A 20,362-nucleotide genomic window follows, 5' to 3' on the forward strand; every position below is an offset into this window, starting at 1 on the left:
GGGTCAAGTCTGGGATCAAAGTTTGCCTACTGGGAAATCTTAGTAAGTCTGAGTGGAAAAACACAGGTAAACAAGACAGTAGTTGCTCTACCCCAAAGCAGCATTGCTTGAAGCCCTTAGATGGATTTCCAGTAAAGCCAGACCTTCGGGAATTTGGTGTGTATACGTTTGTTTACTAAGTAAAAGAAGCCTGTTTGCAATCTCATTGATGTTCCACAACCTTTAAGCATGAGTCCGGTTGCCAAAAAAGCACAGATTGTGTAACATAATGTTTCTACATACTCTGACAACTTGAAAAAGGATCACAGTACCACATCTACTGCTAGGCTAATAGGCCCCTAGCCTTACATAATACACTAAAGATTTCTTACATGTCTCTAGTATTTGAACTGCTCTGAGCAATAAAAGCCCAGATTGCAAGACCTCACACCCTCATACTCGCAATGTTACATGGTTTTATCAAAATCAATTGTGAAATGCCAAAAATGCGACTATATATTAGCACATTTTCTGTCGACAAAGTAACAGATGGTATGAAGGAAGGAGGGATGGGGGGGGGGGGTAGGAATTTCATCAACACATACAACTTGAGTATGCAAGGTTGATAAATGAATGCAAAACTTAAGGATAATTATGCTACCATAAAGGACATGAAATAAGATGGAAAGCGCTTTATACTGTATACATATTTAAAGTAGGCTGGTTTAGCAGGAACCACTGTCTGTTCAACAGAAGCTGGTCTAATAATTGGATTCTGTCAAACAGTCCTGCTGGAAAACCAGATATTCGATCAGAGCTTGCAACTGCTGGTTGAACAAAAATTACTCATAGTGTATACCCTGCTTAATAGTTTGATGACAGTATCCACCACCTGATACTCTAAGCTAACAAATCTAAAAGGAAAAGACTGATGAGACAAATTAGAAAACTCTATCTAAAAACGTAGTTTTACTCTGCAAATGCAGTTGCTCGGCAGCACAGTGGCTAACTGGTTAGCACTTCTGCTTGGCACTTCTGGTTGGTTCATATCCCAACCATGGCATCACCTGCTTGGTTCATATCCCAACCATGGCATCACCTGCTTGGAGTTTGCATGTTCTCCCTGTGCCAGCATGGGTTTCCTCCCACACTCCAAAGACATGCTGGTAGGTTAAATGGCTCTAAATTGGCCCTAATATGTGTATGTATGAATCTAAATTAGGGACCTTAGATTGTACTCCCCCTGAGGGTTATGGACTGATGTGAATGTATAATAAATATATATATATATATATATATATACACCGTATATATATATATGTGTGTAAAGCTCTGCATAAATTGACAGCACTATATAAGTACCTGAAGCAAAAAAAAAAAATGCAGCTGCTCCAGTGCTTAGTAAATGAGCAGAAGCTCTATTGGCCTCCATCATCCAATCATGTGCAAACTAAAGCACTGTTTTTTTTTTTATTTTCTATGCATGTGATTGGGTATTCTTTGCAAAGTGAAGATTTACCTCTGTCGCACCCTCCTAGGTAGCTAGGGGGAACTAGACTCCAATGGTCAGATAGGGGCTGAGCAGCAGCTCAGGTGTAATAGCCAGACTGGGGTCAAATTATGGTCAGGGCTGAGAGGCTCTACAGGCCAACCCCTCTGGAATGTTCCCCTGCTCTGGAGCTTTGGAGGAAGGCTCTAGAGGCAGTGGCATCTAAGGAGTGACTGGATGCACTCTTTAGGGACCTCAGCCAATCCCCAACAGAAGGCTTGGCAAGGGGCTGGGGCACCCTTAAAAGTTTTGGAGCTTGTTCAGTAGGAGTTTGGGTGCAAGATGGAGAAGTGAGGCTGAGGTGCAGGAGCCTGGGAGGGAGCCCAGGCTGAAAGGGGCTCACCTCCAGGCAGAGGAACCTTGAAGGGAAAAAAGCTGTGGACTTCAGTAGCCCCCTGAGAGAGAACCACCTGGCAGCAAGGAAGGAGAGGCCCAGCTGATAGGCCTGGTAGCAGCCGCCTGTCCAAGCAGCACAGGGGAAGCACTCAGTGAGTACTCCTACCCCCTGGGCCAGAAAAGGGAGAGAGCATTTGGCTGGGGAACCATACTAGCTCTACCCCTAGGACTGTTACATTTAATTGGCAGCTTTGTATTCCTTTGCCTAGGGATTCCTCTAGACAAGCTGGATAAGAAGAGGATTTATCTGGGGTCTGGGGTGGTATACTATTAGAGCTTGAAGAGCTCCTCCAAAAGAGGATTTCTGTGTAAATAGTTGTAATATTGTTCAGGAAGTTTTGTCCTCTGTTGCCATTACCCTTCGGAATCCCATACACCCCTTACCCTATCCAAGTTCAACATCACCAATAAAACTTCAAACCAAAGCTCAAGGACTAGTTTTCTGTCTCTTGAAGAAAGTTTGAATGGAAAATGTGTGATGCCTGGCTGTGCAGGACTATAGGGGGAATTCATCAGAAACTTTTAAGGGGGTAGTGCTACACCTCATTTACTAAGCTCTGGAGCACCTGCACTTGCAGAGTGAAACTGCACTTTGCAAAGTGCACAGTCTTTTTGCCTTTAGTAAAATCAACCCTTATGTCTTATTTGAATAAAATAAATAGTTTAGGACACTAAGATCCTCATCCAGAACATTCAACCACACACAAACCTAGGACCAGCTGAATTAAGTTACGAAAGATGTAACCTAAGAAAACCTAAAACTGTAACAATACAATTACCACAACAGATTGCTGAAAAGATAACTTGCATTTGCTGTGATCTCTGAAATGACCCCGAACAAATTGACTTCTTCTTTATAACTAAAGTCAATCACAAAATTCTAAAAGCATGTGCTGGCAGGAGAGTCAGTACAATATATCAGAAACCCCTACTTCCTGCTATGTGCATATACCTCCCTCTGTCAGCTGTTTGGAAAATACAGCATGAACATTTCTTATTTATATATTTAATTATCCGAATACGAGGGCTACTGTTATTTTCGAAGACTAGAGCTGCTGTTTGAATATATTTAGTTCACATTAAAGAAGGCAGGAATTGAAATGCAACTGAAATGGCTCTTTTAATTTCCTCAGCATGTATTTCACATATTTCAACTACATTCAAAGTTAATTGAAGTTGTATATTAATACATTTTCAATAGCGGTTCTCAGCACGTCCACGATGGTGACAAATTTAGCAGTGGGAGATCACTGCTGAAAATGCCAGCTACCTACACAAGTGTATTTACGTACAAAAGAAATCAGAAAAAGGTCTCGATTAATCCAGGTTTTGTGAAGATTAGGAAAATATTAGTTAGGAACTGTACAGCTTCATACTGGTAGCATGACAAAGTCTGTTCTGAGTATTTTATTCTCCAGAGATTGCAAGAAAACAAAAGGGATGGCGGGAACCAGTTTAATTATTGCTCCATTGTCAATAATTTTATTTTTGGCTTTTTTTGCTTATTTTTTGTTTCTGAAGTGGCATGATCCCCACATAGTTGTTTTTTTTATATTTTAGCTGACAAGTAAACAGTAATTATTTTTCACAAAGCAGCCTAGCAAGGATTAATAATGTGTATTTTCGTTTGCCCTACATAGGAAGAACCCCGGTATTTCATTTACACAGCAGGCATTCAAAAATACCTTGGCACCTAGCATATCTGTATATCTGTATATGGTAAGTGAGCTAGCTTTATACTACTACAATAATGTGTGCTCCATTTACATAAAGAACATTTTGAAAAGATGTCAGCAATTGCAGCCTACATATTTTTACCATGACATGTTTTATTAAAACCTTTTGCCGCCCACAGCACATTATCTGCGGGCATGCGGCAGTTACAAGCTAGGCAACATATTCATACATCGCCACCTGTTTCTGGGTTTTACAATGCATGTGCGTGCGTCCCCTGCTGACCTGTGCTGATTTTGGACACAACAAGAGTTTGTCAGCAGGTGAAATGATTTTGTCTCTATACCTGCTGATCGGCTGTGGCCAATCACAGCACAGAGTTCTGTGTTTACAAACACACAAAACTCTGTACAGAGACAGCGTTTTGACCGTTTCTTCTCCCTGAAATCAGCTCTGAATTCAGGGAGAAAAAGCAGCCTAGTCTGTGAGTAAATGCAACACACCTTTCACATGTTAGGAACACAGTTAACCCCTTCATTGCTCCTTGATGTTGATCCCTTTTCAGACAGTGTCATTAGTACAATGTACAGTATTATCATTGATCACTGTATTAGTGTCACTAGTGAAATCAGTGATAGTTAGCGGGCCTCTCGGTCAGTGTCCATTAGTGCCAGATTACCAGCGACACTATCACAGTCACAACTACAAGTCACTGATCACTGCTACAGTATTACTAGTATAGCATCTATTGCTTCGTAAATTCCAAGATATATACCATAGTTTGTAGATGCTATAACTTTCACATAAACCAATTAATATACACTTTTTGGGATTTTTTCTTTTTTTTGCAAAGACATGTAAGGGAATACATTTTAGCCTAAATTTGTGAAGAAATTTGATTTTATAGTTTTTTCTTATGACAGAAAGTAGAAAATATTGTTTTTCTTTTAAAAATTTTCAGTCTTTTTTTGTTTATATAATAAACCCAGTGGTGATTGTAACAGAGCATACCCAGAGGTGGACGCGGTTCAACCATTTTGGCTTCAACCTCCATCTTGGCAAAGGGATTAACCATCCTGACAAACATATTTCTCCCTCATTCTTCCCCCCTCCCTCTCTGAGAGGCCCAGCGACATTTGGCCAGTATGTGTGGGAGTTAGGAATGTCACAGGATGGGCATAGGATCTATAAAGCCCCCCAAGGGAGCCGGGGCCTCCCTGTCTGAAGAACCTGCAAATTATAACACCTCGGAAGAGATAAGGCAAGCTTTCCCAGGAGTTGAAAGAGATTCCAACCTAATAAACCTAACTCAGCTTATGTGACATAATCAGATAACCACTTTTCAAAATCCATTTTTCCCCTATGTCTCATATCTTGGAATATGGGAGACTTACATAAAAACCAGACATATCGTTAGATTGGTCACAAGAAGGCGAACAGTTTGGTAGGTCACTTGCATGGTCTCGAATACATAGGAAAGCCGAAAAATAGATCTCATGAACTGTTCAGTGTATAATTTCATAATTCATATCTAATCAATCCTCAGACGTGTCTGCCTAATAATCTACCCGCGGGTGGAATGTCACTTGTGCATAGGAAAAGTTATGGGCCAAAATATGAGTTAGGGGAGATTTTGGCTCTAGTTGAGGTATCCGCCCATACCTACATGCCCTAAACGGGGTATTGGTCCTTGACTTCAGAGACACCCCCTGCTGGGGACTACAAAATAGGCTGTCAGGCCTAAGAGTGTAAGTGGAAGACGTCTCCCATTTTAACATCAATACCACCTGGGGAGACCCGTTCCCTTTTGCTCTGAAACTTGGATCTGCTAACCCAGGACTTTGGCAAGTACCTTAACCCTTTCACCTCTCTCTGATATCTCTTTGCTGTGCTGTTAGTCTCTGTATGTTTATATATATATCTTAGTTACATCTTTTCTGTAAATATTTTTATTGAACCTGTTTGACCTTTTAGTAATAAATCTTTCCTTCTGAAAGTGTTGAACTGTTTCTATAGCGCTTTATTGCAATTTACGAGTTCCTGCCTCTAAAGAGAATGCTACTGTGTTTGTTTAACTCTCTGCATAATCGGCCTGTGGTGACCGTATTATGCAGATGATTATCTCAATCATTATAGTGTTTTAGCTGATATTGCCGAGTTTCCTCTTTCTCTGTACAAAAAGGAGGTGGTGGCAGTGTGAAAGGTTAATTGCGTAATTAACCTGACCCAGTAACAATCGCTCAGGCTGCCGGTACATCGATTGTGGTTCAATTAGCTGGAAAATCGTTGTGCAGGGTGCAGCTGGGTGTGGCATTGTTACGCATGTGACATCGCGGTTTTAGATTGGCTAGTCCTTCGGTCACGAGTTTGGTGAGAAGGTCTGGGGTCTGACGCCGTGATTGTGACAGTGATCAAATATCACCAAAAGAAAGCTCTATTAGTGTGAAAAAATTATATAAATTTTATTTGGATACAGTGTTGCATGATCGAGCAATTACCAGTTAAAGAAGTGTTGAATAGCAAAAAATGTCCTCGTCAAGGTCAAGTGGATACAGTAAACATTTCAAGAAAGAAACATGGGTGCTGTGATTCCTGACCTCCAATCTGAAACTGCTAATTATATGGCTATTGTGTTAACCCCTTGGTGTCAATACTTTCTGAGACATTATACCACTGACCTGTAGAGCAGGAATGTCAGAGATAAGTCTGAGTTCCTTGTCTACATATTATTTCTGGGTTAGGAATTCCACGTATGAAGTAAGAGGGTAGGTAAAAAAGCCTGGCACTTTTCTGAATGTAATGCAAGCAATGAAAGCCTCCATGCCTCTCTTAGGAAAGGTGAGATAACACTTAATATTCTTAACACTTACTGGAGCAATTTAAGTAATGTACGCTGAATACATGCTCAGTAAAATATTGACAAAGAGTGCTAAAATTAAAGCCCAACTCCAGGTACACCAAATTTCAAATTTTTAGCCAATAATCTTCTTTAACTTATAGAACAGTCAGCCTTTACTTGCTAAATGTACAATGGGAGCAACACTTTCAGCTCCCAGCCCCATCAGAACTGGATCCATTATCAACCAACACTAATTCCAATGTTGTGCCTCTGTCCCCTCCCCTTAGCACTCATAAAGAACAACCACAGTGTCATGACAGGGCTGCACTTTAAAAATGGCTAACCAGAGAGAGGGGGTGGAGGCACAACATCGGAATTGGGGTTGGAAATAGACCCAGTTCTAATGTGGTTCTAATGTGGTTCGCAACCAGATGTGTGGCTCCCACTGTAGCACTAGCAGCACTCGGGGGGAGGTAATAGAAAAGCATTGTAATAAGTAAAATATCTTTCTTGTTCTATTGATAGAGAAGATATTGATCATCTAAAAATGTAAAACAGTTTTTTTGTACTCAGCATAAAATCCTTTTATGCAAGTCCACTGAGGAACACGGGAACTCTTGGACTCTGGGGTTACACTTCTCACCAGGAGAAAATGGGACACTGGCAAAAAAAAAAAGTTAGCCAGAATAGGTTAACCCTACCCACAATCTGCCTGCTTCAATTTTTTAACAAAGAAGTACTGACAGCATGAAAATAAACACAGAGGGGAGTGGCCCACATCCATCAATGGCCTCCAAAAAAAAGGTTTTTACTTTGAGTACAAGAATCCTATTTTCTTTCTTGTTCATTGAGGGACACAGAAATTCTTACAGCTGTTAGTACATCCAAAACCAGCCCAATGCAGCAAGGGTCAAACATAGCAAGACGGAGACCCAAGAGAAAACAACAGAAAACTGGGGACTGCCTGCAACTCAAAGAGCCATCTGAACTACATAGTGCCTGAAGCTGGTGTAAAATTAGTCCTTAACATCTGCCTGGGGGAACTTAGATAACAGTCAACCAGGTGGCAGTCTTGTATTCCTGGGAAAGTGGCTTGATACCTAAAAAGCCAAGAAGCACTCATAGATTTTACAGAATGCATCCTGACAGAAAGCAGTGAAACACGATTCTTAAGACCATAAGCTTAGATGATGGTCTGCCTGAGCAACCTAAAGATAATTTACAGGGTCCATCCAGGATTACAAAGCGAATCAGTCCTCCTAAAAGAAGTAGTGGCTGAGAAATAAACTCTCATAGCACATCCAAAAAAATTTTCTAAAGTGGTTGTAAAGGCGAAAAGGTTTTTTTTTACCTTAATGCATTCTCTGCATTAAGGTAAAAAAAACTTCCATGTTTTTCTCCACCCATCCCCCTCTAAAGCCCAATTTTGATCCAGCACTATGGATCAAAGCAGCAGAGTGACTGTCTGTCTTTCTCTCACTGGCTCAGAGACAGCAGCGGGAGCCATTGGCTCCTGCTGCTGTCAATCAGAGTCTGTGAGGAGAGAGCAGGGGGCAGGGCTGAGCCTCCCTGTCTGTGTCAAAAGACACAAGCAGCATGACTCAGGATCAAGCCCATAGGTGTGACATGATTGGAAGCGGCTTCCTTTGGTGGCACATCAAGAAGAGGAGGAGCCATGAGCTGCAGTGGGGAACCTGAGAAGAGAATTGGGGCTGCTGTGTGCAAAACCACTGCAAATAGCAGGTATGTATAAACCTGTTTGTTATTTTAAAAAATAACCTTTACAATCACTTTAATGAATACAGAGCTGCATTAATTTGTGTCTTTTATACAGTGCACCCAGAAAGTATTCACAGGGCTTAACTTTTGCCACATTTTGTTATGTTGCAGCCTTATTCCAAAATGGTTTAACTTAAATTTTTTCCTCAACATTCTACAAACAATACTCCAGAATGCAAACATAAAAGAAATAAGTGAGCACTAAAAGTCACTATAGCAGCTAGAACACCAAAAGGCACCAATCAACCTCCAAAAAGATAATATAAACGAAGGGTGCAGCGCTAGAGTTAATGACATGGGATATTGCATATAATATGAACATATAATAAAGTGCAAACCAGCAAAATATTGTGACTTATTAGTGTCAAACCAAACACGTCACTGAGCGTGACCACAAAGTGCATATAAAGCAAAATATTATGCGTTATTCATTCGTGAGCACAAATCCATATACAGATAAAATTAAACGTATAGTCCAAAACTCAAACGTGAAACAATCTCATAAGGTGCATGGAAGATCTCCAGGATTTCCGATAACTCTAGACCTGCACCCTTCGTTTGTATAATACCCCATAATGACAATGTGAAAGAAGTTCTGTCAGGGATCTCCTCGATCCCCGCCGCAATGGTCCCAGCACAGGCGCAGTGCATTGCCCTGTGCAGGGACACGGGCACTAGGTCCGGGCCGGCCGCGGCGTTCGAGTTCGCGCATGCGCAGTAGAAGCCGCGGCCGCCAGCTGGGCACCAATGGCAGCGCAGGGCGGGATATTTAAATGGCCCTGAGCTGTCATTCAGGGCCTTCTGGTCTTTCCTGCATCCTGTGATTCTGCGAACCTGTACCCTGTAAGTTATTGACCCGGATTGTACCTGACCTTGCTGTTTTCTCCTATTCTGACCCTTGCTTTGCCTGACCTCTCTCCTGGATGCCCCCTATTGGATTTGACCTGCTGTTGCTGACCTGGCGTGTGACCCGACCATTCTATGCCCGCTGCCTTGTACCTTGCCGTCCTCTCTGTTACCGACCCGGCCCGTCTGACCTTGCTCATCCATCCATCCCTTGCAGTGGGGTCTTCTGACCTCCTCATATCAGACTCTTTCCCGTGGGAGCCCTTGGCGCATACCACTACCACTGACGGACGCACCCAGTAGCCACGACCTGGTCTCAGGGGGCTCCAAGTCCATCCCCACCATCAGGGGCCCTGGTGAACAAGCACCCTGGGACTTAGACTCCGTGCGCTGGGGACGCCTATTCAGTGGAGTGCTAGTGGTACCGCCAGGCGGTCCCTTACAAGTTCGTTTTGAAGTATTTGCAATTTATTAAAAATAAAAATACAAAAAAACCACATGTACATAAGTGTTCACAGTCTTTGCCATGACACTCAAAATTTAGCTCTGGTGCCTCCTATTCCCACTAATTATCCTTGAAATGTTTCCACAACTTGACTGGACTCCACCTGTGTTAAATTCAGTTGATTGGACATGATTAGGAAAGGCATAAACCTCTCTATGTAAGGTCCCACAGTTAACAGTGCATGTCAGAGCACAAACCAAGCCATGAAGACCAAGGAATTGTCCACAGATCTCCGAGACAGGATTGTATCAAGGCACAGATCAGGGGAAGGGTACAGTAAAATTTCTGCTGCAATGAAGGTCCCAATGAGCACAGTGGCCTCCATCATCCATAAATGGAAGAAGTTTGGAACCACTAGGAATTTTCCTAGAGTGGGCCACCTGACCAAAATGAGCAATTGAGGGAGAAGGGCCTTAGCCAGGGAGGTACCAAGCACCCGATGGTCACTCTAAAAGAGCACAAGCATTTCTCTGTGGAGAAAGGAGAACCTTCCAAAATAACAACCATTTCTGCAGCACTCCACCAATCAAGCCTGTATAATAGAGTGGCCAGACATAAGCCACTTCTCAGTAAAAGGAAAATGGCAGCCCACCTGGAGTTTACCAAAAGTCACCTTAGGGACTCAGACCATGAGAAACAAAACTCTCTGGTCTGATGAAACAAAGATTGAACTCTTTGGCCTGAATGCCGATCGTCATGTCTGGAGGAAACCGGGCACCGCTCACTACCTGGCCAATACCATCCCTACTGTGAAGCATGGTGGTGGCAGCATCATGCTGTGGGGATGTTTTTCAGCGGCAGGAACTGGGAGACTAGTCAGGATCGAAGGAAAGATGAATACAGCAATGTACATGAGACATCCTGGATGAGAACATGTTCCAGAGCGCTCTGGACCTTAGACTGTGGCGTCGGTTAAACTTATAACAGAACGACGACTATAGCACACAGCCCACATAACAAAGGAGTGGCTACAGGCCAATTCTGTGAATGTCCTGAAAATGACTGTGCACCGACACTCCCCATCCAACCTCATGGAGCTCGAGAGGTACTGCAAATAAGAATGGGAGAAATTGCCCAAAAATAGGTGTGTCAAGCTTGTAGCATCATACTCAAAACGACTTGAGGCTGTAATTGGTGCTAAAGGTGCTTCAACAAAGTATTGAGCAAAGGCTGTGAACACTTATGTACATGTGTTTTTTTTTTTCATTTTTTATTTTTAATAAATTGCAAAGATTTCAAAATAAACTTCTTTCACGTTTGCATTATGGGGTATTGTTTGTAGAATGTTGAGGAAAAAAATGAATTTAAACCATTTTGGAATAAAGCTGTAACATAACAAAATGTGGCAAAAGTTAAGCGCTGTGAATACTTTCTGGGTGCACTGTATCTACCTAATGTTCAGTTTTATACACATCTCTGTATCATAATGTAGGTAAATGAAAATAATCCATTGCATTAAGCAGCTTTAGAATGTCCTTGTCACATTTTCTGTATCTTTTATTAAACGGGTTACAAATAAAAAATTATGTTTAGTGTCACACCCCGGTACATTTTAAGCTGTCTGTATTAAAGCAATAAACTTTACTGATCACTGTCTCTCTCCAAGGACATTATCATGCTATGGATATTCAACAATGCAAATAAGAATTGTACTGTGGAATACTAATTGAAAACGTTACAGAGTGTATCACTAGTTTTAGGAGGGGAGAAATAGTGAGATACTTTTAATTAATATGTATGCAGTCAAAAGTCAGAAAGTAATTATTCAGAGCAATGACTTTAGCATTTTTGGATATTACTTAATGCAGTTTTGTATTCACTGGCAGCCCCAATCAAGGCATTACAAACCATGTTTAACACAATACAATAATAATCAGAAAGAAGTTGAACATGTCTAATATTACCTGGGAGGGAGTGAAACCAGACATGCGGAACGCTGAAAAGACAAGTGGCATTTCTGCCTTCATCAACATTTCAATGTAATAAGCAGTGCAAAAATATATCGGGTGGATTCCAGCTTGTGCTATTTCAGCTGGCAGGTGTTTCTGAAACAAATACATGGATACATGATTAGAATACGTCATTGCAAGCGAGCCCTGTAAAATCATTATTTGTGTTAATGCTCTAAGTTGCATGGTTTATTATCTTCCAAATTAAGGACACTACTTAAAAAATACAGTTTCTTTTTTTTTGATAGTCCTATCAAATGTAATGTGAATAGCTGTAAATGAAAATAATCAGAAATAGAGACCAAATTGATGCTTATTTGTATGCTTTGTTTAACGGGAACCTGTCACCTTGCCCATGCAGAGAAAACTAAGAGGCTCTCTTTGTAGCCCACCTTCTTTGCTACTAACACTTACTTTTCCTGCACTCCCCCCATCCCATTTGCCTGCTGCAGTCTTAGCCTGGGTTCACACTGATGTGGTGAGGAATTTGCAGCGTTTTCTGTGCGAATTCCGCACCGCATTAGAATCGCACCCTGTTCATGTGAACTGCTGCGGGTGTGTATGTTACTGTTAACAACACCCCGAAATCAGTCCGCAAAACGAGGTGTATTTTGCAGAATCGGATTGCATGGGTGTGAATACCTATGTGATCCAATTCTAGTGCGGACCAAAAAAATGGTCCTGCACTTTTTTGGTGTGGAAGAAGTACGATTGGAGCCATACAAAATGTATGGCTCCAATTGCACCGCACACAATTAGCATGTGATTTGCCCAGGAATGCAGTGCGGTTCCTGTGCGAATCACATGCAATGTATCGCACCGCATATATATGTGAACCCAGCATTAATGAGAACGTTCTGAGTAAGCCCCAATGTAGTCTTTGTCAGAGACTACATTGGGGCTTCCCCCTGTTCCCATTGCTATACCTGTTCTCTGCCCTGTTGGGGAAGGCTTGGAACCCCCTTCCACAGTTAGTACTATCAGTAAAGAGTATAGATAACGCATTATAAAAGGATATGAGAATTCATAGAGACATACGCACACACATAAAGAGTTAAACTAGATGGACCTGTGTCTTTATGCAGCCTTACTAGCTATTTCAATATATGTAACTACTGTATATAAATCTAGATTCCTTCCGGACCTTTCTTTTTATTTTGGGATTTTCTTTCACTTTCACTCTCAATGATAATAGTAAACAGGACAAATAGAGAGAATACATCTCCCTAATGGCGACACAGACAGAAATAAAAACCTAAGAGGTGTTAAAACCTCTCTCCACTCCATCCGAACCTAAAAAAAAAAGTCATTAGTTATAATTTCAGTGAAACAAAGTTCCCTATCCATTTGCTCCCCCCCTTCTCCCCTCCCCTTTTTTCTTCCTTCTCCTTTCCCCTCCCCCCATCTTCCATCCCCCCTCCTTTTCCCTCACCCCCTTCTTCTCCCCTTCCCTCTTTCTCTTCCCCTTTGTTCCCCCTCCTCATTTTCCCTTTTTCTCCTTTCCCCTCCCCTTCCCCCTCCTTTTTCCTTTTTGCATCTTCCTCCTTCATTTTCCCCTCCCATTTCCCTTTATGGATACTTTAGTAAAATGCAACATGGATTATATTTATAAGGTCTCCTATTCTGTGTCAGTACATTGAACATACGGAATGCTTATATATCATTTGATCATACTGATCACATTGTTTTGTTTTTTAAATCTCTATCCTATGTTATAGTTTATTATTGCTCTAATAAACACTGTGATTATATTGGTAGAGAAAATGTTGGATGGGTGACTTTGTGATGTTTGAGAACACACAGTATAATTTGTGGATATTTAGTTGCGCAGTTTAGAAGGATGCCTTTCTAGGAAGAGCAGAGATACAAATACAAGTTTGTTTCCACTATATTTCGACAAATTGATATGAAGAACTGCATAAAGCCCCTTTCAAATTGGCATTCCAATCAGGTTCACCTATGAGTTTTTCGAGTGGAACTGCCTGGAGGGTCCACTGACACATACACATACAGTATATACCACCTTTTGAATGGTGGTGGTAAATATAGAATACTTATAGTTCTGCAAGGAAAATGTATACAAAAATACTACTTATTCACTTTTAACCGCCCGGGCGCAAGGTGGTTCTCTCGTTCTGGGCAGATGTCATATGACGTCCTCTCATTCTAACCAAATTATATGCACAGTGATTTACTGATTTAGTTTAAATTGGGGATGCAGATCTCTCTCTATGCTAGCATATCAGGACTCACATGGATGTGGGTCAAATACTAGCCAGGCTCACTGGGAAAGAATGCACAGTACACTCTTCATACTATCATGTAAGTACTATGTGTTAATATAAAGTATATATATATATATATATATATATATATATATATACTATGGCATAGACATACAGTTGCAAGAAAAAGTATGTGAACCCCTTGGGATTACGTGGAGTTTTGCATGAATTGGGCATAAAATGTGCTCTGAACATCATCTATGTCACAACAATAGAAGAACACAGTCTGCTGAACATAATACTACAAAAACATTAGATGTTGCCATGGTTTAATTGCACATAACATTTAAACATTCACAGTGCAGGGAGGAAAACGTATGTGAGGCCCTAGCTTAATGACTTCTCCCAGAGCTAATTGGAGCCAGGAGTGAGCCAACCTTGACTCCAATCAGTGTGATGATATTGGATGTGTTGCTGACAGCTGTCCTGCCCTTAAAAAACACACACCTGTTTTGGGTTTACTGGTTTCAAGAAGCACTGTCTGATGTGAACCATGCCTCGCAGAAAAGAGCTCTCAGAAGACCTACGATCAAGAATTGTTGACTTGCATGAAGCTGGAAAGGGTTACAAAAGTATCTCCAAAAGCCTTAATGTGCATGTGTCCATGGTAAGACAGACTGTATACAAATGGAGAAAGTTTAGCACTGTTGCTTCTCTCCCTAGGCGTGGTCGTCCTGTAAAAATGACTGCAAGAGCACAGCGCAGAATGCTGCATGAGGTAAAGAAGAATCCCAGAGTGTCAGCTAAAGACCTACAGAAATCTCTGGCACATGCTAACATTTTTGTTGACACATCTACAATAAGGAAAACATTAAACAAGAATGGAGTACATGGGAGGACACCACGGAGGAAGCCATTGCTGTCCAAAAAGAATATTGCAGCACGTTTGAAGTTTGCAAAAGAGCAACTGGATGTTCCACAGCACTACTGGCAAAATATACTGTGGACAGATGAAACCAAGATTGAGTTGTTTGGGAAGAACACACAACACTATGTATGGAGAAAAAAAGGCACAGCACACCAACATCAAAACCTCATCCCCACTGTAAAACATGGCGGAGGGAGCATCATGGTTTGGAGCTGCTTTGCTGCCTCAGGGCCTGGACAGATTGTTGCCATTGATGGGAAAATGAATTCCAGAGTTTATCAAGACATTTTGCAGGAAAACGTACGACCATCTGTCCGCCAACTGAAGCTCCGCAGAGGATGGGTGATGCAACAGGACAATGACCCAAAGCATACAAGTAATTCAACAAAACAATGGCTGCAACAGCACAGAATACGCCTTCTGGAGTGGCCCAGTCAGAGTCCTGACCTCAACCCGATTGAAATGCTGTGGCATGACCTTAAGAGAGTGATTCACACCAGACATCCCAAGAATATTGCTACACTGAAACAGTTTTGTGAAGAGGAGTGGTCCAAAATTACTCCAGATCGTTGTGCAGGTCTGATCTGCAACTACAAGAAACGTTTGGTTGAGGTTATTGTCAAAGGAGGGTCAACCGGTTATTAAGTCGAAAGGTTCACATACATTTTCCTCCCTGCACTGTGAATGTTTACATGTTTTGTGCAATTAAACCATGGCAACATCTAATGTTTGTGTAGTATTATGTTCAGCAGAGTGTGTTCTTCTATTGTTGTGACTTAGATGACATTCAGAGCACATTTTATGCCCAATTCATGCAAAACTCCACGTAATCCCAAGGGGTTCACATACTTTTTCTTGCAACTGTAGGCCATTCTATAGCTAGTCCAAGAAAAAATATATCACAAGACTCACCAACATATAATAATGAAGTCCCAACTATCTGGAACGGTACAAGTGCTCAAAAGAGGGATGTGGTCATTTTTTTAATAAGTATTTTTATTCAGTTTTTACAGTATATATTTTACATCAACAATGCACCCTATCTGAACCCCTGAGGAAGTGCATCTGGCGAAACATGTTGGGAGATGACACCTTCCTTGTTCTATCATCTAAACATATTATCATTATTGCATGTTACACAATATTTCAAACTAGGAAGGTGTTTTGGGGTTCACAGTATTAAACGTTTTATGTGATATTATCCACTTATTGCTTTTATGGTTGTATTCCTTGATTAAATATTTTGTAATAAAACATGATGTGTTTTATATAAGGTTGTATACTAGTAATCTTTTCCTGAGAGTAAGATAAAACCTTAAAAGTCCCATACATTTTGATTTCTTTTTTGACTTATTCAGTTTTTCATTATTGTTACAACATAAAGTAGTGTGATTACAATTATATTCAAACTGTATAAGGGGTACATTTACCAGTGGCTCCTTTATCCTGATCCCTCACCCCAGGCAACCTTCCCCTTCCTAGTAAAAACCTACAATGCCATCCAATCCATGGATGATATACATTATGTGTTTACTTGTTACATAGTTACATAGTTAGTATGGCTAAAAAAAGACAAAGGTCCATTCAGTTCAACCATTAAAAAAAAAAGAAAAGTTATAATCCTATACCCACAGTTGATCCAGAGGAAAGCAAAAAAACCCCCAGCAAATTGTTAAATAAGAATTTTATATATGTAGTGAAAAACATGACAAAAAACACATTCAAAAACCATAATTGCAAAAAAATGTAGTTTCCCTTTAAAGCTCTGATGCAAAAATACTATTTCAAAATCAGCCACAACACACCCTTTTCACTTTCAGTTTTTCTCCCTTGCATATATAAATACAATAGCTATCACAATAAATATAGTCAAAGCAGTCAAGCAGAAGTGCTTTTATAAAACTGTAATTTCCTATATAACGAGCACAATGAATTTTAGATTTTTCTTGCTAGTGTTTACAAGATTACTTACAGAAATGTGAAGCCGTGGCAGCCAGAGATATGCTGAGACTAGGAGACTGGAAAATTTCTGTAGAAATGTTAATGTTTTTTCGCCATCTCCTGACATTATCAGAAACATAGAAGATGCAAACCAGTCATGACCAGAATAGCCTCCTTGCAAACACCCTGGGCACAAGAGCAGTCAAGGAAGTTTTAAACAGAATTTGGATTTTAGCTGATGGCAAATATTTAGCATTTGTTTAGCATTGTGTCTTTACAAACTAAGGCCACAGTAGGCTTGCTGAATTTGAAAGTGAAAATGCTGTTATATAAAAATGAAAGTTTGCTCTATATTTAAAATTGATTTTGTTACTTTTTAATTTCCTATTTTCCCATATCAACCACACTCTTTTTGTGTTCTCCTTTCTCCAGTTTCTTTAAAGCTGAGGTTTAGCTAAAAATCCATACAGCTTTGCTCACATTAATTACTCGTTACAAAGAATGTCCCCCTTTGTGCTGGTGGCTAGATACTGGAGAAATCTTCACTGCAGGGATGCCTGTCCTTTTCTAGTCTCTGAACTTCTAGTACTGCAATGGTTAACAGCTTCATGTCTTCAGGCAGAATAGGTCCAACAGGCTTTGTACCTCATTTCTCCAACTCCACTGAGAAAAGTTTTCATTGATTAAACGGACTGTAACACAATCTATGAATGACTCTGATCAGTCACTGGATTATCTCCTACGTTCATATATCATGCTAAATCAGTGTAATCAATGAAAGAACTTTTCTCAATGAAGGAGAGGGAAAGAGGGGGCATTTTCCCATTGGACCATCTGTACTGCTGTTTTGCCTGAAGACCCAAAGCTGATAATCACCACACCGCCTGAACTTCAGAGACAGGATGAGGGCCGACATCCTTGCAGTGAAGATTTCTCCAAGATCCAGCTGCCTACACAGCATGAGACATCCTTCATTACAGGCAAGAGATGTGACTTCAGCTTTAACTGTAGAAAGTCTTATTCTATAAATCAGAGCCACAGCTTGCAATTGTTAATTCATTAGGTGGATGTGATATGAATGCAATCTGTTTATGTTTCCCCATTGAGAGATTTTCACCCTACAGTGAGTTTATTCAATAACGTTTACTGTTAGTTACAATACAAATGGACAGACGTATACTGCTATAGTAAATGTCCAAGGTTCACTGAACAGGTATCAGAAAAGTGTCAATCTTCTAACACCTATATTCACCATAGCGAGCACTTTTAAAAAGGTCAGTACACCAAAAAATATTTCAAATAAAGATGAAGTTTGGCGGACTGGATCATAAGCTTCCTTCTTTTCTCTATTGGGAATTTCAATGGTCAAATTCTTCTTCTATATCTACTGGCTCTAATGTCCTTCAATATGGAGTTTTAGGTATACCTGTTCACCTTGACATGTACCTTATCTTCTATATGCCTTCCCTAAAAATACAAAATACATTACAAATCCAGTTTGGAAAGAAGGACTTCCTTGTTATAGCTCCTCAACAGAGGTGTTCACATGTAAGCTCAAGAACTTACAGTATATTTGAATGCCTGAAGGCTCTAAGAAGCTATTGGGAGGCTGAACTCTCTAGCGTGTGCTTAAAACTGAAAGATAACTTTGATTCAGATTCTCATGAAGAAAGCTTTATAATCACTATGATTATCAACACTGAGGGGCAATTACATTTTTGTGTTGCAGTGCATTGCATTACCGCATGTTACATGAGTTAGCACAGTGTGGTGCCACATGCGTTGCACCTCGCCACAATGCTCAGTAAAACACTACAGTAGAAAACATGCTGCATGTACTTTTTTTTTATTTGCTCTTGTGCGTTAGTGGTTTATTCAGACTGAATGGACTGCCTCAACACAACACACATTAATGCACGTACAGTACATTAACCACATGTCAACCCACTCACAGTAAATGTACTGCGAGCAGGCAACAAGAGCAAGTGCATGCTATGATTGGACAGAGCATGATTTTGTCAGCAGGTTTCAGCCAATGATGTTGGCTGAAACCTGCTGATCCCTGTGTATTATTTATTACAGGTACTTATATAGCGCCATCAATTTTCGCAACGCTTTACATATATAGTATATTGTACAGTCACATCAGTCCCTAACCCTCAAGGGGTGTACAATCTAAGGTCCCTAACTTACATTCATACATACACATATTAGGGCCAATTTAGACAGTTAACGTACCAGTATGTCTTTGGAGTGTGGGAGGAAACTGGAGTACACAGAGAAAACCCACACGGGCACAGAGAAAACATGCAAACTCCAGGCAGGTGGTGCTGTGGTTGGGATTTGAACCAACGATCCTAGTACTGCCAGGCGGAAGTGCTAACCATTTAGCCACTGTGCTGCTCACAATCACAGTGTACAATCACAGCACAGAGTTCTGTGTTTACAAACGCACAGAACTCTGTGCAAACAGAACAGCAATCTGGCTGTTACTTTTCCCTGAAAAGCAAGAAGAAAAACAGCCAAATCTGTGAGTAAAAGCAGCACACATTACACTTGTTAGGCACACAGGTAACCCTTTGCTTCCCCCTTGATGGTAACCCCTTCACAGCCAGTGTCATTAGTACAGTGTACAGCATTATCACTGAATTAGTGTCACCAGCGACATTAGTGTCAGTCAGTTAGTGTCCCTCCCAGGGTGTCACCAGACTGCCCACCACACTATCACAGTACCACTACAAGGCTAATAGAAGGCCTTAAATCAATAAGAAAGACCTCAGCGCCCAGGACCTCCTTCCCCACACACTTATCCACGTGAGATGCTGCTGTGCATAGGTATAAAACCAAAAAAATATATATTTTTTTTCTCTCAACTCAAAACAGCGCAAAACACACAAAAAACAATCTGTAAAATACCCAACCTATAAGTAATATTAGTGCAAATATTACAATTTATATATAAGTGTCAAAAAACAAAATAATTTGTGACACATACAAAAAACAAGAAAAGTCCAGTGACATGTCCAAAAAAACATCCCGTGATCAAAAAACAAACTTATATTTTCATACATTTCTTCAGTGCCAATAATAGTCCTTCCACCATCCACCAGTGCAAAACCAACATGAACCGCACTCACCAGATGTTTCAGGATTATTAAGGGCTCCTGGACCCCCTTTTTTTAACCTCCAAATGTGAGTGGTCTGGTTTAAAGTTTACTAAGATTGAAAGTCATAACGGTATCACGCTATTTGGTTTTTCTTCTTCCTGAATTTCGGTGGAGTCGGTGAGGGGAGTAATCGGAGGAGGTTTCTATGTCTTAGAAGAGGCAATATTTGGAGGTTAAAAAAAGGGGGTCCAGGAGCCCTTAATAATCCTGAAAGGCGTTATACTCACCAAACATCTGGTGAGTGCGGTTCATGTTGGTTTTGCACTGGTGGATGGTGGAAGGACTATTATTGGCACTGAAGAAATGTATGAAAATATAAGTTTGTTTTTTGATCACGGGATGTTTTTTTGGACATGTCACTGGACTTTTCTTGTTTTTTGTATGTGTCACAAATTATTTTGTTTTTTGACACTTATATATAAATTGTAATATTTGCACTAATATTACTTATAGGTTGGGTATTTTACAGATTGTTTTTTGTGTGTTTTGTGCTGTTTTGAGTTGAGAGAAAAAAAAAACAATATAAGGCCTTGTTCACACAATAAATGTAAAAAAAAAAAAAGTGGCAATGCGCTACAGTTGGGC

General features: G+C 40.5%; 1 protein-coding gene across 2 annotated transcripts in view; it reads right to left on the reverse strand.

The window, feature by feature from the left end:
* TBC1D32 (TBC1 domain family member 32) overlaps nucleotides 1-20,362 on the reverse strand; it is a 471,851-nt gene that overhangs the window by 69,918 nt on the left and 381,571 nt on the right. For both annotated transcript variants that reach the window (XM_089685349.1, XM_089685348.1), the window contains exons 31-32: nucleotides 16,642-16,796; nucleotides 11,472-11,612 (exon numbers count right to left, since the gene is read on the reverse strand). In XM_089685349.1, coding sequence (XP_089541475.1) covers nucleotides 11,472-11,612; nucleotides 16,642-16,796 — 296 coding nt within the window. The remainder of the gene's footprint in view (nucleotides 1-11,471; nucleotides 11,613-16,641; nucleotides 16,797-20,362) is intronic.

Source organism: Staurois parvus, unplaced genomic scaffold (genome assembly GCF_062004578.1).
Source record: "Staurois parvus isolate SC_StPar_1 unplaced genomic scaffold, SC_StPar_1.0 ptg000372l, whole genome shotgun sequence".
NCBI lineage: Eukaryota > Metazoa > Chordata > Amphibia > Anura > Ranidae > Staurois > Staurois parvus.